This window comes from Babylonia areolata, chromosome 9, assembly GCF_041734735.1.
Source record: "Babylonia areolata isolate BAREFJ2019XMU chromosome 9, ASM4173473v1, whole genome shotgun sequence".
NCBI lineage: Eukaryota > Metazoa > Mollusca > Gastropoda > Neogastropoda > Buccinidae > Babylonia > Babylonia areolata.
In genome coordinates, this window is record NC_134884.1 from 32273556 (window position 1) to 32292778 (window position 19223).

Sequence of the window (19223 nt, forward strand, 5' to 3'; positions counted from 1 at the left end):
TGACATGATGTGAAAAACATAAGTAATAAAACAATTTGATATAATTATGGAGGAGGTCTTTTGACAAACTAAAAATGAGATAAAAAGTTGTCATGGACAAATTTAGTATAAATAAGAAAAAGCTCCTTGATATAATGTGACAAGCTGATAAAATTATAGAAAATTTCAATATGATTTTTTTGGAGGAACACTTTGCCACACATTTTAAAAACCAGATAAAATTAATAGAGAAATTCAATACATTATGGAGGAATAACTCTTTGTTATATTGTGAAAAGCAGAAAAAATGTAGAAAATCTTTGACATACTGTGAAAGACAGACAGAATTAACAGAGAAATTAAAAATAATCATGGAGTAGCTCTTTGACAGATAAAAGTAAATAGACAAATTCAATATAAATATGAAATAGCTCTTTGACATACTGTGAAAAACTGATAAAATTATCAAAATTATTAACTATTAAAATTATAACTGATTAAAAACATTAGTATAGTCATAGAGGAACTCCTTAACATATTGTAAAAAAAAACAAAAAAAAAACAAAAAAAACAAAACACACACACACAAAAAACAGATGAAATTAACTGTTATTGAGGAACTCAGTCATACTCTAAAAAGCAGATAAAATTGTAGAAAATGTTTATACAATTATGGAGGAGCTCTTTGTTAATACTGTGAAAAACAGAATAAATAGATAAATTCAATTTAATTACAGAAAAACTTTTTTGACATGCTGTAGAAATTAAACGAAAAAAACCCCAAAACAAAACAAAACAAACAAAAAAAAAAACCAGAAAAAATTGTAATCTCAGTATAAAGAATCTTTGACACACTGTTAAAAACAGATAAAATCAGTAAATAAATTCTATATAATTATGAAGGAGTTTTTTGACACATTGTGAAAAATATATATAACTATAGAGAAAATTATCACAATAATTATGTAGAAGCTCTTCGACATGGTAAAAACAGATGAAATGAATTAAAAAAAAACAACAACAACAAAAAAACAACCAAAAAAACACACCCAAAAAACACAAAAACACAAAAACAACAACAACAACAAAAACCCCCACGTAATTATAGAAGAAGTTCTTTGACATACTGTGAACAGTATGAAATCAATAAAGGAATTTAGTACAATTATAGTTTGTCCATCTTGTGTTACTCCCTATCAGCCTGCTAATCGCCACCCCCACGCACCCCCTTCCGGTCCCCCAGCTCCCTCCCCTCCCCTCCCCACCTCCCATCACCCCCCTCCCTTCCGATCTCCTCTTCTGTACTTCCGAATGGTGGTGTTTCAGGAATGCATCTTGCTTGAATCATGTTCTTTCCTTTGGTGTCAGCAGCTTTCAGCTTTCTTTATGTCGGCTTCTGACCTGATGCAAGAATGATCCGACACTGTAAAAGACACAAAAAACAAAAACAAACTAAACAAAAAAAAGAAAGAAAGAGACAGAAAAAAAGAGAGAAAAGAAAAAGAGAAAAAGGAAGAAAAAAAAAAAGGAACAGTTGAAAATGGTGATCATAGATCAAAATAGCATCTCTTGTTCTGTATATTCACTTGCTTCATTCAGTCATGATTCCACTTGACATCACAAACCAGGGGGCATGGGAGGAAGGAGAGTATGAATTTATAAACGTAAAATTTTATATAGATGAATACAAATATTATATAAATGATATAAAAAATACAAAACATAAATCTATCTTTAAGTCTGTGGGAGAGAGCAACTGGCTACACGGGACTACGATTCCCAAATAAATTTCTCTTACCGAATTAATTAAGTTATTATGATTCTGATTCTGATGCGACTAAGCAAAATTCCATACTTTTTCCGAAACCTTTTCCACATCAGAATGAACATTTTTTATGCCAAATACAAAGCTGAAATGATTAAAAAAAAATTTTAACCCCCCCCCAAAAAACACTGTCTGCCAAATGAGACTGATGGATATTCCTGTTTTGATGTTAATTTTTCATCACATTTTGTTAGTATGTTTTCAAATGCAATGAGCTCTTCGTTCAAAGGTACCAGTCAAAGCCGTGTTTTCTTCAAATTCTAAGACCTTTCCAGACCGCAAAGGGCAAAATATATTTTCCACAAGACTTTTCCAACCCTAGAAATGGTTCTCTCATTCCCCTCCCCTCCCCATCCCCCCAAGAGTTTTCCAACTCTAGAAATGGTTCCCTCATTTTCCCCCAAAACTTTTCCAACCCTAGAAATGGTTCCCTCATCCCCCCCCCCCCCCTCCCCCCCCAAAGATTTTTCCAACCCTAGAAATGGTTCCTTCATCCCCCCCCCCTCCCCCAAGACTTTTCCAACCCTAGAAATGGTTCCCTCATTCCCCCCCCCCCCCCCCATCCCCCCAAAGATTTTTCCAACCCTAGAAATGGTTCCCTCATTTTCCCCCCAAGACTTTTCCAACCCTAGAAATGGTTCCCTCATTCCCCCCCCCCCCCAAGATTTTTCCAACCCTAGAAATGGTTCCCTCATTCCCCCCCCTCCCCCAAGACTTTTTCAACCCTAGAAATGGTTCCCTCATCCCCCCCCCCCCCATGCCCCCTCCAAGACTTTTCCAGACTGCTGTGACTCTGTACAAACCCTAAAAGACGCCTGACATGTCAGGCAGAAAAAAAAAAAGATAGAAGTTTCAGGAGTGGTGTTGTTGCTTGAACAGGTTGGTTTTGAGAGCTGCTCTTACGGATGATGCACTGGAGTAGCTTGTGTGCATTGTACACAGACCTTGTTAGGCCCAACACTTGGCTTAGATCACAGATTGACATAAGTTTACATTTGGGCCAACAGCAAAGTGAGAGCTGTATTATCAATGGTTTCTCCAGTCAATGGGAAACCATTTACAGCTTAGTCTTTTGTGAAGGACTATGACTCTCAAACTAGGAGACAAAATTGCACTGGCTCTTAGTGCTGCAGCCTTGTGGGCTAGTTGGCCTTTGGGAACCATCACAACGCCAACTGTCCTAAAACCCTCTTGGCCGAGAGAGTGGGGATGTACTTGGGCAAGACACTCTCCACTATAATCAAATTCTAGCCCAAATAGTCGGAACAGCAGTTGCCTCCTCTGCTGTTCTGATGGTGATTGTCGGACACGATTGACTATCATATATATACACAGACCTTGTTACACATGTGCAGGGTGCTCATTAAAAGAAGGTTAAGTGGTGGAGTCGCTTTCAATTTGTTTCAAAGAGGATTTATGGAGTGTGGACTGACACATGTATGCTGCACCACACGTGCTTTAAAAAAAAAAAAGAAGAAAAAAAAAAAAGAGGGGTGTGGGGGGTCGGGAGCAGATGCCTAGCCATGGCATATGTATAGTCCCAGTGCATTTGTCTGGTCTTGACACCCTAATGCATGCTATATCTATATATTATCTCTACATATATCTATTTATATATATCCATATCTATATGTGTGTGTGTGTGTGTGTGTGTGTGTGTGTTAAACTAAAACAACATAAGATAATAAACAACTGTTGAAATTCTGCATGTGAATATATCTACAATATCCAACTAAAACAACATAACAAATATTTAAATAAAGTCCATATATATATATATATATCAGATACAAATATAGACTTCATTTTTTATATCTAAAAGACTTAACTAAAACAAGATCATAAACAAATAAATGAATTAAGACAGAATGCATATGAAAGGTACAATGGAGACAAATAATCAAAATCAGAATAAAAAATAGGCAACGCTCAGCAAACTGTAGCATGTGTGTGTGCGTGTGTGTGTGTGTGTGCATGCGTGCACATATGTGTGTGTGTGTACTTTGTGACATTAACGCTTGTATCTACTTAAGCAACTCATCCTCTCTCTCCCTTTCAATGACTGCATGATGTTTGGATGTGTGTAAAATGTTTTTAGATATGTATGTATGAGAATATTACTTCTGACAAACATGTAATATTTCCATAGTGCAGACAAACAATAAATGTGTTTGTCAAATAATTTTCAAATAAATTATCTTAACGTTTCCATGCTTTCCCTGGAAATGATTCTTTTTTGTTTTGTTTTGGAGGTAATAAGGATTTACTTATTTTGCTTTATCATTCCTTCCATTGGCTTCATTTTGCCTTGTTCTTTAAAACAGCTGGTTTGGATAACCTTGTTTCTCAGACTGTGATGGTCATGAATTTTGAGTCCTGCAACTGAGGAAAGGTTCAAACAGCATGTATGTGTCATATGAATGTCTGGTGTACTTTCAGTCTTTTTTTTATTTTTTTTAATTTTTTACTGTGAACATTAGCAGTCATTTTCATCCTACTGATAATGTTGTGATATTTTCCAGTCTGTTGCTGTCTGAGCTCTTTTACATTTGCGCAATCAGCATTTCATTTATCTCCAGTTTCTGCCTCATTTCATTTCCAAGCATGGCCAACAAGACAAGAAGACACTGTGGCAAAGTGGTTAGTGTCACGCACTGATGATTGGAGGATGTGGGCTCCAGACCAAGCAGAGATGTTTTTCTTTAGCCTGAGGCCGGCCCCTACTCAAAGTTGAGTGTGCTGCGGATCTCAAATGGAAAGACTGGGACCAAGCAGTTGAGGATCATCCACTTCACAGATGTGTCTTTGGAAGCGTTGTTCGAATTTCTTGACAAACACTGCAGTGTCTGCATCTTTGAGGCCTAGCTGGCGCTGGTTTTTATCATGAAAGGAAAGAATGAATGCAGCCTTGTCAAGTAATCCCAAACCTAAAATGGATCCCATTAGCAGCATTGTCATCATCCTAATTCATCATCAACGTGGAGAAAAATTAAATTGTTTGAGGTTCAGTGACATTTCAAACCCTAATCTGTTTCAATACCCCTCCACTTCCATGTCTGGGTCAAGTTTCTGTCCAGGTGCTCTGTGCTGGCATGTTCAAGTGGGGCTGATGTTGGAGGGACATGTTCGAGGTCTCCACTCTCTGGAGGGACATGTTGGTGGTCTCCACTCTCTGGAAGGGACATGTTGGTGGTCTCCACTCTCTGGAAGGGACATGTGGGAGGTCTCCACTCTCTAGAGAGACATGCTGGTGGTCTCCACTCTCTGGAGGGGACACTCCATCAGTCTGGCTCAGCAGCTGAGTGATCATTGTTGTTGGTAGGGGACTAAGTATTTTGGTGTCCTGCGTATGCTGAATCTGGACAAGCACTACTGTTCACCACTAAAGTGTCTTGGCAGCAGTGGATGGTCTCCTCTGGTGTGTGGCCTGATCGTAATTAATATATATGTATTTATAACAAGTCTGTGATTGCACAAATGAATTTTCATGTGGATTAATAAAGTATTTATGATTGATTGATTGATTGTCCTCCTGACAACCTAACATCAATAGCACCCTGTGGACTGCGGGTACTAAGACTCCAGCAGATGAACTCGGGTGTGGCTGTGTACGGGGAACTCAGAATGAGCAACACGGGAGTAATGTCACTGAAACGGTGCAGATGATAGGGGAAAAAAAAGTTTGCTTTTTTCCAAACTGTGAAGCAAAGATAAAAATGAAATAAAAGGAAGGTGGGGGCAATTTTTGACTTATCATGTACACGGAAGGTCAAGAACCAATCAATATACAAGCAAAAACAACAAGAACAATACCAATGACCAAACAAACAAGAAAAAAGAACTCCAACAAAACTACATGCAAGAAAAAAATGTATTTTGTCAAGCAAACACTTCCAAATTTCAGATGCTTATGCACCAGACAGCAAATAACCTTATTATAAGATAAGATCACAACTCAAAATGGGTGGGGGGATGAGGTTGTGGATTCAATGCCAATTCAGCACAACAGGTTCACTCCCAGAGAGTCAAACATAGGACCGAATGTGTAAAACAGAGATGAGTCTTAGGGTTCCCACTTTCCATGGTAGACAGCTTTCCTAGGACTTTTCCAGGATTTTTTTTTTCCCCTCCAGCCTATGCTTTTCTTAAGCCCTGGAAAAAAAGGTCCTTCCTCTTCCCCAAAGACTTTTTAACTCTTTCACCACCATAAGTGACTTGTGTTGACTAGATAGTGCACCGCCATAGGTGACTTTTGTTGACATAGGGGGGTCATGTTGGTAAGACCATTCTTCACATTTTAACAAAGCTTGACAGCCGCAACCAGTTTCTCGCTAATAGAGCAATGACTAACCTTTGCCCTCTGATCAAGTTTGAAATGAACAGGTCCACAGTGTTGTTCTGACATGAACCAAAACCTGTGACTGACAGCATTGTTTCTAAAATATTTGGCACTGGAACTTGGCAGTGAAAGAGTTAATGTTCCCAGGACCTGTGAGAACCCTAGATGATTCGAATACAGGGGTGGGGACTTTGTCAGGACAGGTCAGAGGAATGGGGAGAGGGAGCTCAATTATCAGGAAACCTTGATAAAAGATGGGGGAAAAACTTTGAATCAGTCAACATTCTCAACACTTCACAGAACTACTGGTCTATGCTATTACACAGTTCCTAAAAACAACAACAACAACAACCCAAATCCAAACTACTGTGTACATGACACATTACTATGATCATAATGACCTCAGTACTTTATTTGATTAACAATAATAAGTAAGTAATTATCATGCATTAACAGTATACAAAGTCAGAATATTGCACGTCTAGAGTCTAAAAAAGTATTCAAATGTTTGGAAATAAAGGAATAGAATATAAAAAAAGGGATAAAAAAAGGGACAGAAAGAGAAAAGCTAGTGGATTTTTAGGGACAGCAATCACTTTCCCACCATCAAAATTAATTTTTCTAAAATCAAATAAAGAAATAAAAAAAGCTAGAAACAAAATCTATGATCAAATAAACATGTCACACACAATACACTACATACATGGGATAAATGCTTTGAACTCTTTGTATAAAAAAAAAAAAAAAAGTCAGATGAAAAACATGTCACACTATAAATCTCACAAACTGGGGTGATCACTTTTTTAATTAACTCTCTCCATGCCAATGTGCCCCCACAGCCCCCACCCCTGAACAGCACTTTGCTGTCAACATCCACAAAAAGGGATTTGAAGTTCACATTTTCACACCTGTCCACAGTCATGTCTATGAGGACACTTATCAAACAGAAACAGGACCTACAGCCTTTTGCGGTGAATATGGAACACTCGCTGTGTGAGAATAAAGTACATTTAAGAAACACATGGCAATTCTTGAAACGAACTTGCTCATACATTTCTGAATTTTACGTATCTATTTCAGAACTGGTTGGAAAAAAGAGAGCAACAGAGATACAAGTAACAATGGCAGTGTTTGCATCATTCTCTTGTTGTCACTTGGGCACAGATTACAAAAAGATTACATTCAGCACTACCCTACTTTTTTGTGTGTGAAAGACTACATCTCTATCTTGTAAATACTATCACTAAATGTCAATGTTGATAGTTCTGTGTACGTTTGGAAGGAGGGTGGTGGTGGTGGTGTTATTTTTTGTTCTAACAGTAAAAAATGGTATCTGTGAGAGCTGTGTCTGAAAAAAAAACATTTGGCATGGAGAGAGTTAACCACACTTTTCAATTATCATGATTACAGTCCTAATGTTCAGTCTACAACTGGTGTGCTGGAAAAAGCAATAATGGATATGATCGTTGATATAACATGACGATAAAGAAAAACAATCTGCGACTCTACAGTCCCCATCTATCACACATTCCAAATGCTTTTCTTTCACTCATATACATGCTCTGACACACACAGATAACATACATTCAAGCTCTGATATATATAGATGAGGCACACTATAGTATACAGTGTGGATGAGTAACAACAACAGAAAATATTACGACGCAAATGAAAAGTGAAGAGGGTGGATTAAAGCTAACAATGTTCCAACATACATGCAATCTACCCCATCCTCCTCATAAGGGCACAAGTGCATGTGTATTAACAGCAACTTTAACAGTGACAGGGACATCTGTACATGTTTTCTGTAACTGTTCACAATCGTTCTTGCAGCATGAGGTTCTCTTGTGAGGAACTATAGATGTGCAGAACTGCGATGGCTGAGATTCTATGTGTGACCATCACTTTGCACATTATTGCTGTAAACCAACACACAGGCTCTTATCATTCATTCAATGTACATGTAGTAAAATTTGCTTCATTACCTTACCACTGCAAAAAACAAAAGACAGTTTTGATATAATCGGGACCAAAATGGCAACAGACAAAACAAAATTTAATGATGATTAAAAATGCTCTTAACTCATGTTATTTTCATGACATTCATTTAATTTCCTTTAAAAAAAAAAGGAAGGATTATGCTGTTTAACAAACAAACAAAACTAAAGGCACACACACACAAACACCCATTACATAAAATAATAGCAAAGCACCCATAAAAAAAACTGCATATCATGAAGTGATTGTGAATTGATAGTGTTGAAACATTTATATTCCTGGGTATGTGTGTATGGCACAGATACCATGCCTCTTCAAAGCTCTTAAATCAAGACCTAAGTCTGTATCATGGCAGTTTATACTGACAAGTTAAGTACAACACACTGGTGAAACAATGCATGCATGTATGCATGTATATATGCGTGTGTGTGTGTGTCTGTGTGAATGTGTATGTGTGCATGTGTGCTCATAAGTGTGCATATACACATTCATGTTTCTAGGTCACCTCAAAAACCCAACATTGTATTAAATCTCCAGCCATTGAAAAGCTGAAATCTGTTCAGTGTTGCACACATAAAGTATTACAGCATTAAAAAAACAACAAAAAAACAAAACAAAAAAACTGCCTCTTTCTTCATGCATTACTGAATCTGACATAGCGATTGCTCCACAAGTCCCATGCAGTGGACTCATGATGCTACATGATGTTTTCATGCCAGGCAGCATTGGGCGGACCTGCACACACATGGGGAGGGTGAACAGACACACCTACCCCAGAATCCCAGAATGTCAGTGCTACAGCCACCAAAAATCCAGAACAAACCCAAGTTATCAGCAACACAACATTTGCTTGCCATCACAGAACAGACCACAGACAAAAACATTATGAGAAAAAACCCCAGAAACTCTGAGCTTGTAGCACAGCTGAAGATGACACTGATGCTGATTTTGCCTTAGGCAGTGTTCTGCATGCATCTTCTTTGTCACTGCTTGAATTTGGATTTGACCGAATGCAGTGATGCCTCCTTGAGCTACTGATACAGATACTGAAACTGGTTGGAGTCTTTTCAGTGTGATTCTCACATGCATTCCTTTTTGTCACCAGGTTCATTTGACATTTCATTTCCAGCCCATGTAAACTTCCGCTTTCCACAGAATGCTAAAGGATGCATGAATATGCTGTCACTGTGATCGTCTGAAGAAATAAACAGCACATGATTTTTTGTTTTTTTGCCTCCAGAACAGCCACATATGCTTCATTATCATCTTAACGCTGCGACATTTTTGTTGGTTTTCTGGAAAAAATATACACACAAATCAGGACAGTAAGAATGTCTGGATGATGGAAAACTGAAGCACGCTGTCATTGCAATGAGATTCTTTGGTGCAGAGCACAACCCTAGGGGTATTTTCATTCTGCTTACTGGCACACACACACACATACACACACACACACGGAAATTATCTGATGCTGCTGCCACCAACTCTTCAACAGGCAACAACACACACGCAGCGGTTGGAAAGCCCTGGATGACTGAAACAAAAAGGTAATAAGCTGATTTCGTTGCGCTCACAAAGGAAAAAAACAAAACCCAAAAGATTTATGTCATATATATATACTGATATAAACTCAAACCCTGATCACAAACCAAACACATGCCCAACAAATTTTTTTTTTTTTTAAATAAGAAAAAAAAGTAAGAACTGAGCACAATGCACAACAATGATCCTGCATCAACAAGTCTTCATGAAACCGCAAACTGCTTCTGTCAAAAAAAAAAAAAAAAAAAAAAAAAAGACCAAACACAGAAATCACAGAGTCAACTGCCTTTGTCCAAAAAACAAACAAAACAAACTGGGAAACCACCACAGCGAAAACAGCAGCAACTCATCCAACACAAACGAAACGCATCAAGTGACACAGCACATGTCCTCAGCCACGGAGTGGAAGTCCCCAGTCAGCAGGTGTCGCATGACGGCCCGGCTCAGGTAGGCGGTGGTGCCGTTGCGCACATTGGGCGGCATGTTGAAGAAGCGGCGAAGGCCGTCCTCATCCGTGCAGTTCTCCATGTTGTTGTCCTTCTTGAACTCCGTGTACGCCTCCATCAGAAGCTGCAACAACACCCAACATTTGACATTTAGAGAGCGTTTGCAGCATGACCCACTTCCGTACGCCTCCATCAGAAGCTGCAATAAAAGCACCCCAACATTTGAAATTTAGAGAGCGTTGTTTGCAGCATGACCCACTTCCGTACGCCTCCATCAGAAGCTGCAATAAAACCACCCCAACATTTGAAATTTAGAGAGGGTTTGTAGCAAGACCCACTTTTGTATGCCTCCATCAGAAGCTGCAATAAAAGCACCCCAACATTTGAAATTTAGAGAGGGTTTGCAGCAAGACCCACTTTCGTACGCCTCCATCGACGGGCGCAATAGCCGAGTGGTTAAAGCGTTGGACTGTCAATCTGAGGGTCCTGGGTTCGAATCAAAGTAACGGCGCCTGGTGGGTAAAGGGTGGAGATTTTTCCGATCTCCCAGGTCAACATATGTGCAGACCTGCCAGTGCCTGAACCCCCTTCGTGTGCATATGCAAGCAGAACATCAAATACGCACGTTAAAGATCCTGTAATCCATGTCAGCGTTCGGTGGGTTATGGAAACAAGAACATACCCAGCATGCACACCCCGAAAACGGAGTATGGCTGCCTACATGGCGGGGTAAAAACGGTCATACATGTAAAAGCCCACTCGTGTGCATACGAGTGAACGCAGAAGAAGAAGAAGAAGTACACCTCCATCAGAAGCTGCAACAACAGCACCCCAACATTTGACATTATGTGAGGGTTTGCAGCAAGACCCACTTTCATACAAGTCTTTCACAGCCATCGGGTTAATGAACTCATGTCCATTTTTGTGTTTATCAAACAACAACAAAAACATTACAAATCTTGCTAAATATTTTGCAGAATTCCTGAATTATCTCTAGATGATCTGATCATTTTGTGTGCTCATGCACACACGTGTACATGTGCATGTGTGTGTGTGTGTGTGTGTGTGTGTGTGTGTGTACAGCCACTGTATGTGTCATCACTTTTTATGGTAAAACTAACATTCACATCCACTGCACACTGCATACAGCTGCTATCACTTCTTCACACACACACACACACAGATAAAAGCTAACAGTACGAGACTCCACTGCTGGGGGTACAGTACACTTATTCCTTCATATTGGATGAGACATAAGTTTCTTTAAATTGCACATACATGTACTGTTTATGGTGCATCACACTCAGAAATTACCATCAATAAAGAAGAAAAAGTAAAAAAATGAAAAAAAAGAAAAAAAAAGAAAGAAAGAAAAAAGAAGAAAGATAGACAAAAAGAGACATGAAGGGAGAAGCAGAAAGAAGAAGAAGAAGAGGATGATGGAACAAGAAGCACAAAGAGACAAGTACCGTGTCCAGCATGACAGACTTGTCGAAGGTCAGCTCTGGATTCCGCTCCAGAATGGTGGATACCACCATCACCGCCTGCAACACACCACAAAGGACACATCCACACTGTCAGTCAGATGTCCTGCACTGTCATCAAGGTTACCTCGCTACACTTTGGCTCAACAGCCAAGTGGTTAAAGTGCTGGACTTTCAATCTGATGGTCCCAGGTTCGAATCTTCGTAACGGTGATTGGTGGGGAGAGGGTGGAGAGTTTTCTGATCTCCCAGGTCAACATATGTGTAGACTGCTAGTGCCTGTACCCCCTTCATGTGTATACGCATGTAGAAAATCAAATACGCACATTAAAGATCCTGTTATCCATGTCGGCTTTCGGTGGCTTATGGAAACAAAAACATACCCAGCATACCCACTCCCGAGTATGGCTGCCTACATGGCAGGGTAAATAAACAAAACGGTCGTACACGCAAAATGTTACATGTCTGTCCGAGTGTGTATGTGTGCATGCCTGAAATCTGAGCGAATGACACAGAAAACAAATTATGAGTGCCCAGTGGCAACTGTCAGTTGGCTCTACACAGGCAGGCAGCCTGTTGTGCAAATGACCCGGAGTTTGTAAAGCGCTTAGAGTTTGGTCTCCGACCGAGGATAGGCGCTATGTAAGTATCCATATCATTCATAGCCCAGCTGACTGCAATAGACTGTATCAGAGCTTTCACATATAACTGACTTCACAAAAAAGGACCACTTCATAAAAGCATGTACATTTTCCTACAATTTTAAAAAAAAAGGAGATGATATAAATCATGCAGGCTGCAAACAAACTACCACAGATCTCTCAAGGAAGGCACTAACAGTTCAGGGACATGTGCCCATGTACAAAGTGAAAAACACATTTGAAATACCAATGTTTCATCCAACAATTTACAGCCACTCACTCGTTTACAGATGTGATTTTTCATTTTAACAGACCACAGCAGAAAAGAGAGTTAAATCTGGAGAAACACGCTGTATAAATGTCCACTAGCACAAATTTCCCAGAAGGCAAGGCAAGGCATTGCTGATAATAATGAGAGAACCTCCCAGCAATTCCACAAGGGGAAAAGATAGAAGAAAGTAGGTGAAAGTAGGTGAAAGACCACAGAGCCGGAGTCGCTCACTCAGTCTGGCTCCGTGACTAAGCCATTACTGTTGTCAGTAGGTGGTGTCCTAAGTACATTAAATCATAACAGGCACTACTGAACACCACTGAAGTGACTCAGGTTGGTGTGCAACCTCCAGGCGACCTAACAGCGATGGTTTCCTGTGGACTTCCGGCACTGGAACTGCGAGACATGAACCTGGGTGTGGTTGTGTATGGGGGATTCAGAATGAGCGGTGTAGGAGTAATGCCACTTAAATGGTGCCAATAATGGGGCAGCAAAAAACCAAAAAAAAACCAAAAAGAAACAAACCACAGAGCCCACCCACCTCCACAATGCCCTGCCTGTTGACGGGGTCGCCCAGTCGACACAGCATCTGTTCCACTAGCAGGGAGAAGTTCAACTCGTTGATGGTCATGTCTGACAGGGTGGGTTGCTGACAGCATCAACAATCAAGAATATTCATTCCTTTTGGAGGGCATGCAAGATATTAAATTACAACAGCTTGTTATTTTACAACAAAGTTTAAAACATAAACAGCAATCAAAACATGTAGACATAAAGCTGAAAAAAACAACAAACAACAGCTATCAAAATACATGAATAAAAACTATAAGAAACAAAACACAAAGAATGCTAGTTATTTTTTAGTATTTGATCTTAGGATAGATCAGGCTGCCTTGTACATCTTTATAAAATTGTTTGTACTCTCGACCACGATAATTTGAAGCACTGGACACCTTTTTGTTTTGTTTTTATTCCAAAGACACAATCAGGTATGAATAGCAATTCAAATATACAGATAAGAAAATATCATCATAAAAACAAAACAACCAAAAAACAAACCAAACCAAACAATTGATGCTGAATGAAAAAAAAAAAAAAAAAAAAAATGGGGGGGTGTCTTCTAAACAAGCAGTATGAAAAACTACTTACAAGATTTAAAAGATTAGCAGAGAGGAATATAACTCACATACTTTTAAAGGATAATGCATACCTCAACATCAATGAACACACTTACACATACATGTCAATAAAAAAAAAAATCTGAAACGTTTACAAAGATTTTAAGATGGTTTCATAGAAACAACATAAACAGAAGCAAAAACCATGAAAACTTTCATAAGGTTCTTACAACGTTCTGACAGATATGTCAACAGTCTGAATAAATAGGTAATAAACCAAGAGTCTAAGTAAATTCATTTGGCACAACATGTATATAATATAAAAAAAATGATGTCAGTTGATATGTTAATGGTGAATGTGAGTTGGTATAACAATGATCAAAATAACATTGCAGTATGGCTGCCATTTACATGGACAAAAAGATGTTAAGAAAAGGCAGAAAAAAAAGGGAAAAGGAAGGAGAGGCCAGTCAAACAGACCTCAAAATAAAATTTGAAAATATTTTGGCATGCACTCAAGGCCTGACTAGGTTAGGCTGGTGGTCAGGCATCTGCCTGGGAGACATGGTGTGGCATATATATGAAATTGTTTGAACAGTGATGCCTCCTTGAGAAACTGAAAGTGGTCAACAAGGGTGCACTTATAACAGTTGTTTATGTTGCGTCTGCCCTGGTTCAGCTATTGTTTCATCCTCAAAAAAGGAAATTTTCTATCTAAAATTACGTTTAATTAACATACTTACCGTGACCCACTAGTGCAGACTCTGGCAGGGGTCCGACATTCCTGTCCTGTGCAAACTACTATCCGCCTATGCGGAGAAAACGAAAGTAGCTACGGGTGATAACCTCCCGAAAGTAGGTAACCTCCCCTTTGCCCCCCTGACTAGCGCCCTCTTTTTCCGGCAGCCATTATGACTCCTGTTCCTGTGCTCTTCATACGGCTAATTTTTTTTCGTATTTTCTGTCTGTATGTCGATTCTCTGGCGTTCTTGTTTTCCTCAAAAAAGAGGTGAAAGGATCACATCAAAGTTCAAAAGAGTGCGTTCCATTCTGAGAAGTGGAACAAGTTACCCACCACCAAAGGTTATGGGAAGACACTTTCATAACAAAAGAATGTACACAAAAAAAACCAAAACAAAACAAAACAAAAACAAGAAAAACAGAACAGGAACAGAAAATAATCACTCTGGTTGTGAAATCTACAGTCAATCTTTAACAGCATAAAAAATGAAAACAAAATCTAATATCTAAACAGTATATCAAATTGCCTAGTAATGTCCACATGTGTCAACTTCTCTTCACTTGCTCCATTAAAAGCACCACATTAATCGGTCTTCCATTAAGCTTAAGTTTTTCCCAGCACACAAGCAAGATTTTAGTGAAAGTTCTAAGGCATGAAGACTCCAAATTTGAGTAATTAGCTTTAACTAACCAGCTAATGACAGACTGCAGAGCCATGGGATAAAGCTTGCATGGAAGTCTACATTCTGAGATAATTTTCTCAATGCAGTCTGTGGTGGTTGAAACCTTAATATATCTTTTCCCAGAAGTCAATGATTGATTTCTGAACTGAACAGTTTCATAAGCCAATAGTCACAAGCATCAATCATAAAATGATACATGAGCAAAGCTGAGGACAAACACTAGTCCTACATAAAACACAAGAGTTAAGAGAAATGAAAATGAGATAACTCATTCCGACCTACACCTAAGCACTGCTCGGTCCTAATGCCTGTTTCTTTTTGCGCTTATGCCTTAGCAGCAATGTTCGGGGCATCAAATCTCAACGCTTTTATCTTTCAACAAAGTAAAAACACTAACTAGTGAAGGAACATAACTCTTGATAAACACCCAAGCAATGTTTTGAGCGCAGTGCAAACACATTTTTGGAAAAAAGTTTTGTTTTGATCATGGCCTGAAAGTTGTGTTTGACCACCTGGCAGGTACCAAGCAAAATTTTTCCACAATGTATACAGTACTTCTACAACTGACAATGATGGTTAGAATTCTGCATCATAGTAAACACCGACGGGTTAGTCAATGAATGAGTGAGTTCTGCAAATTTGGCTTTTTTTTTTTTTTTTTAGTTTTTAAATCCAAAAAAGAAAAACAGAAAAGAAAAAAAATCAATGCAACGGAGCTAACACCTCCCAGGTGGGGAAGGTTGTACAGACTGTAATCATCACAGTGCTAAACGAGTTAATACCAAATGTCTGTTAGCAAAACAAGAAATGTGTTTAAAAGTAAGTACTGAAGACCCGCAAAAAGGCCTCGGTGCACAACAGAAAATCTGCCCCGTCCCTAACCTCTTCAAAAACACACATACCTGGGGTATATGCAATACCTGAGGCAGGTACAAGCCTGCTACTTTGATGCCTCCAGGGGTTCTTTCCAGAATCTTCCATATCCGGCAGTAGAAATCCTTGGGCACACGATTCAGTGCCCCATCAAGCTGACGCTTCTGGAAGGGAGACCTGTAACCCAACAAGTCAACTATTGTGAAGTCTGGATTTGATATGAACAGGGCAGAAAATAAAATAAAACATGGTACATAAATAAACGCTTCTTGATTGGAGTCCTATGAGCCAACAAGTTTAAAAAAACAGAAAAGAAAAAAATCTGGATTATATATGAACAGGAAAAAAAATGAAACAAGGAACATAAATAAACGCTTCTTGAATGAGTCCTACAACCCATCAAATCAACTGTTGCACATACAAAAAGTCTGGATTTGATAAAGAGAGAGAGAGAGAGAGAGAGAGAGAGAGAGAGAGAGAGAACGGAATATCAATAAATACTTTTTGGAATGTAGTCCTATAACCCAACCAGCTGACTGTTACACACACAAAAAGTCTGAATCTAATATAAAGGGGGGGGGGGGGGGGGGGAAAAAACAACAACATGGAATATACCCTTTTGGAAAGGAGTCCTATGATCCAACATGTTAGAAAAAAACTTCAACAACACATGGAATGTAAATTAACACTTTTAGAAAGGAGTCCTATAACCCAATAGGTCAACTATTACACACACAAAAAAAAAAAAAGAAAAAAAGAAGAAAAAAAGTCTTATTCTGTGGAGTCATGACCTAGAGGTAACGCATCCACCTAGGAAGCGAGAGAATCGGAGTGCGCTGATTCGAATTACGGCTCAGCCGCTGATATTTTCTCCCCCTCTACTAGACCTTGAGTGGTGGTCTGGACGCTAGTCATTCGGATGAGACAATAAACTGAGGTCCCGTGTGCAGCATGCACTTAGCGCATATAAAAGAACCCACGCAACAAGAAGGTTGTTCCTGGCAAAATTCTGTAGAAAAATCTACTTTGATAGGAAAAACAAATAAAACTGTACGCAGGCAAAAAAAAGAAAAAAAAGGGTGGGGCTGAAGTGTAGCGACACGCTCTCCCTGGGGAGAACAGCCCCAATTTCACACAGAGAAATCTGTTGTGATAAAATGAAATACAAATACAAATAAAGAGAGATAGAAAAAAAACACATGGAACATAAATAAACATCTCTGGAATGGAGTCCTATTTTCCAACTAGTCATATCACCAAGGCTCCAAGAAGAAACAGTGTTTTAGTCATTCTGAATCTCTTGGTGGGTAACATTTTTTTTCTGGTCCTTTGTTGAACAAAAGGGATGCCGTCCCATGTCCAAATAAAGAATGGTGGACTGACATCCTGACTGCGCAAGTTTCATCCAGATGAAAACAGCAGGCAAGATCCGGAACGAAATCAGCTAGATTGCTCAAGACCAAAAATTCTGGAGAAGATTTGTTGGAACCTTATGCTCCAGCCTGAGCAAAGAGTAAGTAAGAAAATAAGTAAGCAAGTAAGTAAATGTAAGTGAGTGAGTGAGTGAGACTGAGTAAGTAAGTGGTTGATTGACTGAGTCAGTCAGTCTGTGAGTAAGTGAGTGAGTCAATCAGTAAGTCAGTCAGTCAACAAGTAAGTCACTAAACAAGCAAGCATGCAAGTATGAAGACAGGGAAAGGTGAGAGCGGTTGACCTCACCTGCGGTCGGCCTCGACAGTGTTGAGGGTGAGCACCTTGAAGAGCATCTCCTTCACCTGGTGGGGGGAGAGGGAGTGGATGTCCACGTAGTGCCCCTCCATGTTCTCCATCTCCACCACCATGGCTTGCAGGATCCACCTGAGCAACACCACAACACACTGACTGCAGGCCCACAGGATCTGAGTGTAGTGTAGTGTAGTGTAGTGTAGTGTAGTGTAGTGTGGTGCAGTTCAGTGCAGTGTAGTGTAGTGCAGTACCCATTCACACCTGAGTGAAATGAGGAAAATCAGAGTAAAGTGCCTTTCCCCAAGGACACAACACCATGCCTCGAACCCTGATCACTGGTGAACATTATAATAATAATAATAATAATAATAATAATAATGGATACTTATATAGCACACTATCCAGAAATCTACTCTAGGTGCTTTACAAAAACGCTTTTGTTGACATAAAACATTACATCAATGTTACATACATACACACCAAAATGTGACTACACACACACACACACACACACACACACACACACACACACACATATTTTAACATACATGTGTATCTAACAGCTACCCTAACACACATGCACACATAGGCAGGCACAAACTTACATAAACGCACGCACACACAATACACATTCATATACATGAATGTAGTTATATACACATACATATGTATACACACATAGTCAAGCACAACTAACGCAAAGGAAGTGGACCTTCCACAATTGAACTTATTGCTGAGGGAAAAGGTGAGTTTTGAGACGAGATTTAAAAGATGCGAGGGAATCAGAATGATGGAGGTTATCAGGGAGCTTGTTCCACATCTTTGGCGAGTGAAAAGAAAACTGTGTCCATAGGTCTTACTTCTGACGTGAGGTATCCTGAGAAGTCGAGTATCAGAGGAAGAACGGAGCTGGCGAGACAAGGTATAGATATGGAGGAGTTCAGATAGATACTTGGGGCCAGATCCGTTGACTGCAGAAAAGGTCAGAGTGATAGCTTGTGGTCTATTCGATCAGACTGGATCAGAAGTCCAAAGCCGAAAAAAATATGTCATGGCACCTCCATGTATTGTCTTGTATTGTATTGTATTGCAGCTCTTCTATGGCGAGCTGCAACAAGGGAAGAGATCACACGGAGGTCAGAAGAAGCGCTTCAGAGATACTCTGAAAGTCTCTCTGAAAGCGTTTGATATCAACCCGGACTCCTGGGAGGAATCTGCAGTGGACCGTGACAAATGGCGTGCTGCTGTGCACAAAGGTGCCAAGTTGTGCGAGGCCAACAGGACTGCTGCAGCTGTTCAGAAGAGGCAGGCCAGAAAGTCACGGGCAAACAAGCTCCCTGACAATGATATGCCTGTCTTTGTCTGCCCCAACTGTCAGCGAACATTTCGTGCGCAGATTGGACTATTCAGCCATCTGCGCATTCACAGATAGATTCATGAGCATCCTCCCCCCAAACCCACCGCCACCCTCCCCCCATCCCCCAGCTGGATGACAACGATGGTCATCATCGATCTCGATGGACACACACATTGCATTGTGCTGTACTATATTGAAGAA

At 39.7% G+C, this 19223-nt stretch overlaps 1 protein-coding gene across 1 annotated transcript in view; it reads right to left on the reverse strand.

Moving 5' to 3' along the window:
* Positions 1 to 5661: 5661 nt before the first annotated feature.
* The window catches only part of LOC143285398 (phosphorylase b kinase regulatory subunit beta-like), a 54997-nt gene continuing 41435 nt past the window's right edge, over positions 5662 to 19223 (reverse strand). Inside the window, 5 exon segments of the mRNA XM_076592644.1 lie at positions 5662 to 10253; positions 11599 to 11673; positions 13067 to 13174; positions 15988 to 16117; positions 17660 to 17797. Of these exon segments, the coding sequence (XP_076448759.1) occupies positions 10053 to 10253; positions 11599 to 11673; positions 13067 to 13174; positions 15988 to 16117; positions 17660 to 17797 (652 nt within the window). The 3' untranslated portion in view covers positions 5662 to 10052.